At 35.8% G+C, this 9,427-nt stretch overlaps 1 protein-coding gene across 4 annotated transcripts in view; it reads right to left on the reverse strand.

Annotated features, from left to right (window-relative positions):
* Ric1 (RIC1 homolog, RAB6A GEF complex partner 1) overlaps nucleotides 1-9,427 on the reverse strand; it is an 89,358-nt gene that overhangs the window by 15,808 nt on the left and 64,123 nt on the right. For 3 of the 4 annotated variants that reach the window (XM_055614117.1, XM_055614115.1, XM_055614118.1), the window contains 5 exons: nucleotides 5,308-5,346; nucleotides 4,713-4,823; nucleotides 3,435-3,524; nucleotides 2,567-2,727; nucleotides 1,556-1,694 (listed from right to left, as the gene is read on the reverse strand). In XM_055614117.1, the coding sequence (XP_055470092.1) occupies nucleotides 1,556-1,694; nucleotides 2,567-2,727; nucleotides 3,435-3,524; nucleotides 4,713-4,823; nucleotides 5,308-5,346 (540 nt within the window). The remainder of the gene's footprint in view (nucleotides 1-1,555; nucleotides 1,695-2,566; nucleotides 2,728-3,434; nucleotides 3,525-4,712; nucleotides 4,824-5,307; nucleotides 5,347-9,427) is intronic. The other variant, XM_055614116.1, reaches the window with a different exon arrangement.

Genomic DNA, 9,427 nt, shown 5'->3' on the forward strand with positions numbered 1-9,427 from the left:
GTAGTAACAACCATTGCTGAATTAGATATTTTTTGGGGGACATAAAATAGTGACTCTGTAGTCTCATATTTCTTTAAAATCTTTTAGTAGGAATTATATAAAACAAAACTTTATTTTACCAACTAGGACTAGCTGGTTACCATGACAATGGGTACAGGTGGAATGGGAGCTGCATGATAAGGAAGAAAGCCATTTATTAAGTTCAAAAGGGAGACTAGAACAGGCAATGCATACAGAATAGTATGACACGGTTGGTAATTTGGGACTATCTGGCATGCAGATGTACTGCTACGAAGAAAAGTATGAGGAGGGAAGAGAATACAATGATTTACAGATATTTTAGAGATTATCAAGAAAAAAGTTGCTCTTATTATTTATTATTCCAAATAACAGAGAAATGGGTAGGCTGCTCCCAATCAGAACCCTTATAAATAATAGCTGGTAACAATCTTAACTGTAGTGGAAAGAGGCTCTCTACTAAATTCTCCATAATTTTTTGAGAATGCTGAAGCTTATCTATTATCTAAATTAGAAGAAAAAGATGGATGGCGCAGATAAGAAATGACAAACCTACATATTATAGAACTTTTCATGACAGGTTTTCAGTTACATAAAGTTTGGAAACTGCTGGGGTAGTAGAAGCAGCCCCGAATGGGAGATGATTGTAACCGGTGCTGGCAGCACCACTATGTATCTGGATATATACCCACAAACTATGAGAAACTATGAGACTATAGTTTCTCTTTCCTCCTAACTGCCACAAGTCCTCTAGACTAAATTCATGTGTTTGTTTGTTTGTTTAATTTACAAGTGCTCTGTCTGCATGTATACCTGCATGCCAGAAGAGGGCATCAGATCGCTTTATAGATGGTCATGAGCCACCATGTGTTTTCTGGGAAGTGAACTCAGAATCTCTGGAAGAGCAGCCAGTGCTTGTAACTGCTAAGCCATCTCACCAGCATCCCTACTTCCATCTCCCTGTTCCCTCCTTATGCTAGGCCACTGACACCATTCAATATAATCTGTACAGCATCTCTCCAATGCTTTTAGTTCATGAAGTTTTGCTCCATATTAATTTTCTTCTGTACAGAATAAACACTAAGATTTTAAATGAAAGTCTAAAGCTACCAACATTATCCATAAGAACTTATCTTCTCTCATACCTGTGGCTCTAGAATTCTCCAGCCCTCGTACTGTATCCTGTTGTCTCTTGTCTGTAAACCTTTGTAAGACTGCCTGAACATCTTCTTTGCTTAGAACCCTCCTACTTCTGCTTCAGACTTCAAATCAAATGGTATATAATTCTCCTTGATTATACAGATTAGACAAGGCTTCTAGTATAAGTCCTCAGAATAGTTTATATATGTGTAATTACTTTTTAATGCTGACCAGAATCTTGTATTTTGGCTTGCCATTAAAACTCAGCATCTTTATGCAAGATACATTATAAACACTTACCACGAATTTGCTGAACATATAAACAGACACTAATATTGACCTAAAACACTAAAGACTGAGATGTAAACTCCTAAGAACTCTGAAAATGCACTGGTACCTGCTGTGGCATTTTCAAGGTGATTCCATTCTCCGTACTCACTGACGTCAGTGTGACAGATACTACCAGGAAAGGGTGAGGAATGTACCGTGACATGGAGACTTCCTGAAGAACCTGAACACTAGCTGTAGTATTCGAACTGCAAAAACAAACAAAAAAAAGTTCATACCTCAACATAGTCACATATTTGTCCCTTTGCAGCTGCTATATTACAGCACATTTTATGTCTGATGTCTATAGCAGACAGATCCAAGAGTTTTTCTGTATGTCTTCTCTGAATTGTCCTCTCTTCCTATTAAGATTATTAATGCTGAGAGACCCAAAGAAAACACACAGCAATAAGCCAATGAAAGGCAGCAAAATGCTGGAAAGAAGGAAAAACAAAACCACAACACAAAACACTACTAAAAGCAGCAATAGGGAAGAAGTTATACAAACAGAAATATGCTGGGAACTGGAGACAGCAACAAAAAGCTGGGTGGGAAATGATGAAAATTTAGCTACTGAAGTAATAACATGTTAATTTTTTATCTTTGCATTATTATTCCATCACAGGACTTCAGCAAAAACATAGTCCATTCCTTATTAAACAAATACACCTCTACGGACAAAAGAAACCCACGTATGGCCGACATGCTGAAGCTGACGAGATGTCAAATGTCAAATATAAGGCTTTTATGCTACAGACCACAACTTCTACTGTAGCAGGGAACACGTGAGCTTTCTCAGGGTATGTCCTTAACCTCCTCTAAGTGTCTGGAAAGTAGGATGGTTATTAGCCACTTACTTGTAAGTTGTGAAAAAAGCACCTAAGATTTATCTCAGCTAAAATTATAGCTCCCCGCCCCTCCCCCAATAATATAGGAATAATTCAAGCAGTTAGTGCAGGTTCTTGATCTTACATAAATATCACCCCTCCTCCCTGGAATGAAACAGAACACGAAGATGGAAAAAGGTTTTCAGAGAGCATACCACAGGAGCCAGAGTGACTCATCCCATGCTCTAACTTACCCATCAGATTTTCTTTCAATACAGTAAAGGCATATTGAGCAGTCTGCTCGAAACACTACCACCATGTCCCGGAAGACACTAAGCAGCAACGTTTCCATTGGTGCTTTGGTGACATGAGCAAAGGCATTGTCCAAATTTGATGTTCGTAGGTAGATCCTGAGCTGAAGAAAAATTAAAGAAGAAATATAAATATAAAAAAATTAGATGGTTACCAAGAATACTTAAATTCTCAGTCAGGGTATTTTCAACTATAGGCCCTCCTCCCCCGCTTACTGTAAAGTAATAGAGGTTAAAAGAATTAATATTTTAGCAAAAAATGAATAATGTTTATATTTTGGCAAGCTAATTATTTATAAACCAAAGATAAAGTGAACAAGAGTGAATGTAATATTATGAGACCACGTTTCAGATTTGTTTTCTCAAATTTGATTAATGAGACTAACATTTCCACAAAACCACCATGTAAATCGATAAATCAATAAGCTATCCTTAAGAATTGTCATTCTTACGTATTTTTTGCTTACAGTGTTTTATTATCAATCTTTATAGGTTACCTTCTAGCTAAAAGGTTATCCTTTTTAGGTTTACTTACTTTTGAGACAGGGTTAATATGATTGTAAACTCACAATAATCCTCCTGTCTCAGCCTTTTAGGTACTATGATATTAAGGGTTATATTACAAATTCAAATTGTCACTTTAAAAAATGGACAGGAAAAACCTACACAGTAATTTCACTCTTGAAATATGCTAAATTACTGGAGTAAAATGCTTTGTCCAGTTTTTAATGGATTATTAGTCTACCTTAAAGTAAATCGTGCTTAACTCTAACATTAAAAATCTATTATTTCTGAAAAAAATGAAAGTTACCTCTTCTTGACGGTCACTTAAGTTATAACACGCAAGGACCATAAAGTCATTCCACCAGGCTAAGCCACCAGTCACAATCATATTTTGCTCCTTAAAAGAAAATTTTAAGATGTATTTACCTTAATTATGTTACTCAAACTTTTAACAAAGTAATATAATACTCTCAGAGAGCTCAGATTATTTCTGCTGTATCTTCTCTTGCCTAAATTATTTCTCCAGGGTCTTTATTAATAATGTACCATACCCCATGTTTAAAAATAGTAAATATTTCTATAAAGAAAACGCTGTGTCATTCAAAATACCTCAATAATATATAGCATCATTAATCCTACATCTAAAAACAACTTGATTTAAATTCTCACTTTGTTCTTCCTCAGATGAGTGCCTGAATTCCAATCTCTTAGTAAATGGTAATAATAGTGGCCTAACTGGGATGACAGTACTATAAAAGCAAAAGTGCCTGGTATACAATAGATACCCACTTTAATTTTCCTCATTTCTTCCCGCCTGACTTTCATAAAATCTAATTCATTCTCCCTGACTCTCCACCCCCGCCTCTGCTATCCAAATGTACATATCACACACAGAATGAGCTCAAATTTTGTGGACATTTAGTCTCTCCACATTGGATAACGCAATCTTAAAGGTAATATTAAACCCTAAGCTAAACAATTATTGCTACTAACCTTTTTTTTCTTCTTCTTTTCATATGCCTATCAAGTGTTATGTGTATGTGTAGACCAGGAGTATTTGATGGTTCTTGTTCCTTATTCTTTGAGGAGACATCTCTCAGTCAAAGCCACTGGCTGATATGGCTAGTTTCTCAAGGCTGCTTGACCCAGGTATCCTCCATCTCTGCCTTCCAAGGATGGCACTACAGATGACTTGCCATTTCTACCCAGCATCTAAACAGCCTCTGGGGATTTGAACTCAGGTCCCCTTGCATTTATGAAAAAAGACTTGAATGGCTGAGCCATCTCCCAATACTTGTCAATGATCTTAACAAGAATGAAAAGCTAACTATCTCCTGTAAGCTCCTTCATCAAATTATCAAGTATTTTATAAAAAATGCTTTATTAGATATTATCAAATGTCAGTTTCTTTCTCCACTTCTCTTTTCCTTCCAGAACCTGTGACTACAGCAAGTGCTTTACAACTGAGCTATATCTCAAGACTAATTATTAGTTTCTCTCTTTTTCTTTTTTTATACTTTGTATCTTAAAATTTATTTTTAGTTAAAAAAAAAAAGAAAAAAAAAACAAAAACAAAAACACTAACCTGAGTAATGTTTCCGAAAAGTTTCCATTTTTTGGTGAGTAAAGAGTAATGCGCAAACCCAAACTTGCCAGCCACAGCAATATTCTGTCCAAGTTTATCAATAGCTGAAAACTGTTAAAAAAATAAAAATAAAACCTCTTTCCTACAAATATATATATACTTTATTAGGCATAAAGTACTTAATAAAATATAAGGTGAAGAGACTTCTAATACATGTTTGCTAAATGATTTAAATATAAGATGCTTAATTAAAAATGCCCAGGTACTGACAGCTATAGTTCACAGAAATGTAGAGGTGAATCCCCTAGTAATACACAGTATATCAAGCGTTAGAATTTCACTGTTATGGAGGCTGGAGAGATGGCGCAGTGGTTAAAAATCACTGCTCTTCTGGAGGACCAGGGTTCAATTCTTAGCTCCCACATGGAAGCTCACAAGTGTCTGTAACTCTAAGATCTGACATCCTCACACAGACATGCATGCAGGCAAAACACCAATGCACAGAAAAATAAATAAATTAAAGAATTTGCCCTTATGAATCCACAAAGTCAACTCCCAGAATGACTATTATAACACCAACTAAATAACAACTCACCCGTATAGGCCAATTGCTTTCTAGATAGGTGCTGGAAATCTATAGAAAATAACATATCAGTTTGGTAAGACTTACGAAATATATTTAAAATTAAAGCATTAGCACAACAAAGGATTCAGCTTGCCGCATAAGGTGCCAAGTAGTGGCTTCAATGAGAAAGCCCTTGGAACTGAGCATGTGTTTATGAACCAGTATTTCACTGTCCTATCTTAATTATTTCAAGGTTTTAGACACCCTATTTCCTACCCCACCACAGTATCACTTGTTTCTAATATTAAACTCAAGACAAACTGACAAAGAAGCACATGTGCTGACAGCCATAAACTGTTTCTGTCTACCGATGTAGCCCACCCCCAGATAAACAGCAGCTTCAGCAAGAATTTTTGTTTTTATTGGAAACCTTTTTGCTTTAATACTGTTGTGATTTAAAAAAGCAATGCATATAGAACAATCAATGTAAGAACAAACAAAAATTCTGTTGCATGAGAATAGCAACTGGCTTTGTTTTTTTTTAAAATCCTATTTCTTAAGATGAACCCACAAGGGGGATGGCGAGATGACTCAGAGGTTAAGAGCACTGTCTGCTGCTCTCCCAGAGGTCCTGAGTTTAATTCCCAGCAACCACATGGTGACTCACAACCATCTATTACAAGATCTGGTGTGCAGGTGTACAGAACATTGTGTACATAATAAAATAAATAAATCTTTAAAAAAAAAGATGAACCCACAAACCTTTATGGATATGCTTAAACTACTATTTTTCTATTAGGCTGTCCAACTTTATTGATCCACAAGAACCCTTAATATCATACAGATACTAAGTCTCCATCCAAAGCATCAATGGTAAACAGTTTCCCTTGATCTCTATCTAACATCTTTGTTCATGGCGTCATTTTATTGGGGCTATGAGACTTTCAAACTTAGAGGAAACTCTGTGGGTTATTCACATGGACAGAGTTAGCTCTATAGACTCTTATGTGTCTCCTACTCTACTAATAAGCTTTTATGAGCAGTTGGAGGAAGCGGAGTGTGAATTAGCAGAAAAACAGAACAACGGAAGTGTCTTCTGTTCCTGAAATAAGAAAAGCTTCAATTTATTCAATTTTATTTTAATTTAACTTAAGAAAACATATAGAGAAAGAAACCCAAATCAGAAAGCCATGTGAAATTCAATCAAATTGTGTAAAGACAAAAAGAGAATCAAGTAAGATCAATACACCCAAAGCACTTGCATTAGTCTCATAAAGGGTTCGACTGCAGTTATCCAGTATGTGAACTTAAAAGTACAACTGAATTAATAGCTTCAGTTACTCAAAAAAGAATGTAAAAGGAGTACCAGAGTAAGCAGATCACTGCCAATAACACTGGATAAAAGAATAAACATCAAAGAATCCTACACTCCCCACACTTTGATGTTTCACTAATTTCTACGAAATGTGATGTGTGAGCTAGCATGTCATTATAAAACTGATTCTAACATAAAGGCTGAACAAAAGCTTATCAAATTACCATACTCTAATGTATATCTCTACAAAAAGAAGAAAAAAGAAAAAAATAAAAAGTCAACACAAAACAACCTATTCTTTTAACCTTCAAAAGTCTATGAAATACCACAAATTACAAATGATCTATCTTCAAAGCCCAAACATAAGTTAAAAATTATGAGCTTTTTAATTATTTGAGCATTTTATGACTAGAACAAAGTGTCTATTTTCCCCAGGGTCACCTCTTTTGATCTGTGTGTCATCTGAACTTTGTACTATATACTTAATTCTTGTAAAGAAATGATAGGAAGAAAAGTGGCAACTAATAAACACTGGAGAAGCATGGGCCATAAAGGCCCAGGCAGGGCACAGGAGTTACGCCACGTCACTGGAAGTCTGTGCGAAGGTATAGAGATGACTCTGACCCTTCTTAGAAAGGGTTTCCAGGCTCTCCTAAACGGAAACTAAGTGTGTTACTTCTACTCCAGCCTAGACTAGTTTTGCATAACTAGTGAGATGAAAGGACTTGTTCCAGCAGATCTGATCTTTGCCAAATACCACATCTTCCATACCTGATAAAACTAGGGGGATGCGTGCAGGTCACGTATAAGCAAAAGAGCCTTTAAAATTCACCACTGACTTCCCTAATGAAGTGCCGGATATTTACAGATATTCTTTCTCAATAGTTAGAGCCAAGGTAAGTATAAAATCAATATCCTTAGACTACTAGATAATAAAGACCTTATAGAAACCAACGTTTACACTATACAGAACACTGAAGATATGAAGGAACACAGCCAGAAACTAAACGGCTTTTGTTTTTTAAGTTCACATTGTGTTCTAGTACTTTCTCATTTTGTAACTGAGAAGACTACACTAAAAATATAAACTAAAAAGACTTCATATCTAGCCGTCCAGTAACTTTGCTTCTAACAAGTGTGTATGCATTCAGTTTGGCTAGAGACATATAACAACAAAACCTTCTAATCTGGAAGTTAAGTTATATAGAACAGAAGGGCTGAACAAACAAACAGCACAGAATTCCAGATGATGGGCAGAAAGCACAGCGGAATTCGCTGAAGGTCATTACTCTAAATTATACCGTAAGCACACAAAACAGAAACCACAGAAATGAATCAGCCTTACTGGAGGATGAGCAAGAAGGGGCGGAACCTATGCCGCTCTGCTTCTTTATGACTATGAAGCTTAGAAGGCAAAGTTTTTGCACTATACAAACACTACCCAAAAAGACCACTCTCACTCTGCATTCAGTTGCTAGGCTCTAGTGTTAGCAAAGAGCAGGGCAACTCTAGGTTGAAAAAATGGCTACTAGGGCAAATTCTAAGTTTTAGTTCAAGGTCAACAGTAAACTACATGATTCAGTAATTAGATTGTAAGTACGCTGGATTTTTACTTTAATGTAAGTTGTTTTAAGGGCATGTCGGCCAGTACTCCTTGGTGTGATGGTGGACAACTCAAAACTTGCTGAGCGTCAGTTTCCTCATGTACACATCCAGTTGGGCTCTATTACCTCTAAGGTCCTTCCAGCTCTAAAAATTCTATGAAATTTGGAATTAAACTTCTATTACAATTTAAATGTCTTGGGAGCACAACTGTGATATTTTTATTTATATTTGTATTAGTTTTAAGTGTTCGTTTTTTATTAGGGTTTATGAGGGCTCCAAAGCATAATAAAGTTTTGGCATTTTAATCTTATTTTTTATAAGTAAATTAATCATTTAACAAATATTTTACCAAAGCTCTTTTATCTTTATTTAAAACTGAAAGAACAGAGAGGGATAAAGAAATGAAAAGACCTAGGTAAGTCCACTTGCAAGCTCATCTTTGAAGGTGAGCAGTCAGCTGTCGGATGACACCCTGCTGCTACCTGCATTCCTACAATCAGTGCTATGTGTTGCTTAGTGGAATGCTTCATAGACAAGAACCACTGAATGTTCGAGCTGGAAGGGAATTCAATTTTGTTATTGCCTGATGGATTTTTTTAGTTCCAGACCTACCTTCTTTGATCCTCTGCTCTACTTGGCTCTCTGGTAACACAGACCTGGCTAGGCAGAACTGGCATTGATTCTAGGTCAGTGTAGAATGAATAGTTCAAAGTATGGGGAAATGAAAATAGCAGAGAAATGGCTATAGGAGAGAAGGGAGCAGTGGAAAATTTTAGTCAAGGAAGTAGCTGATGCAGTTTTATATTTTAAAAATGTTACTAATTATAAAATGGTACGTACAATGCTTTGATTCCATGAGTTTAAAAATGTATGTTAAATACATTTTCTTTTAGTGCACACAAGTCAATGTAGGAGCTATTTCTCCTTTAACCCTTCATAGAATGACCATTTTTCTGTCTTTCACCATCTTCAATCAAAAACAACTAAAAATAATATAAGAGATGAAGTAAACTAGTAAGATATAAGCAGAGAGAAGGCAATTAATTCTGGACCTAGAAACTGACAAAAAGAAGCTGGTGTGGGAGTACACATGTGGCCCAGCACTCCAGAGGCCGACACAAAAGAATCACGAATTCTACATCAAGGACAGAGCAAGACTCTGTCCCAAACGGGAAGAAAAAAGAAAAAAAAAAAAAAAAAAAAAAAAAAAAAAAAAAAAAAAAAAAAAAA

Source organism: Psammomys obesus, unplaced genomic scaffold (genome assembly GCF_907164565.1).
Source record: "Psammomys obesus unplaced genomic scaffold, mPsaObe1.curated_primary_1811, whole genome shotgun sequence".
NCBI classification, from domain to species: Eukaryota; Metazoa; Chordata; class Mammalia; order Rodentia; family Muridae; genus Psammomys; species Psammomys obesus.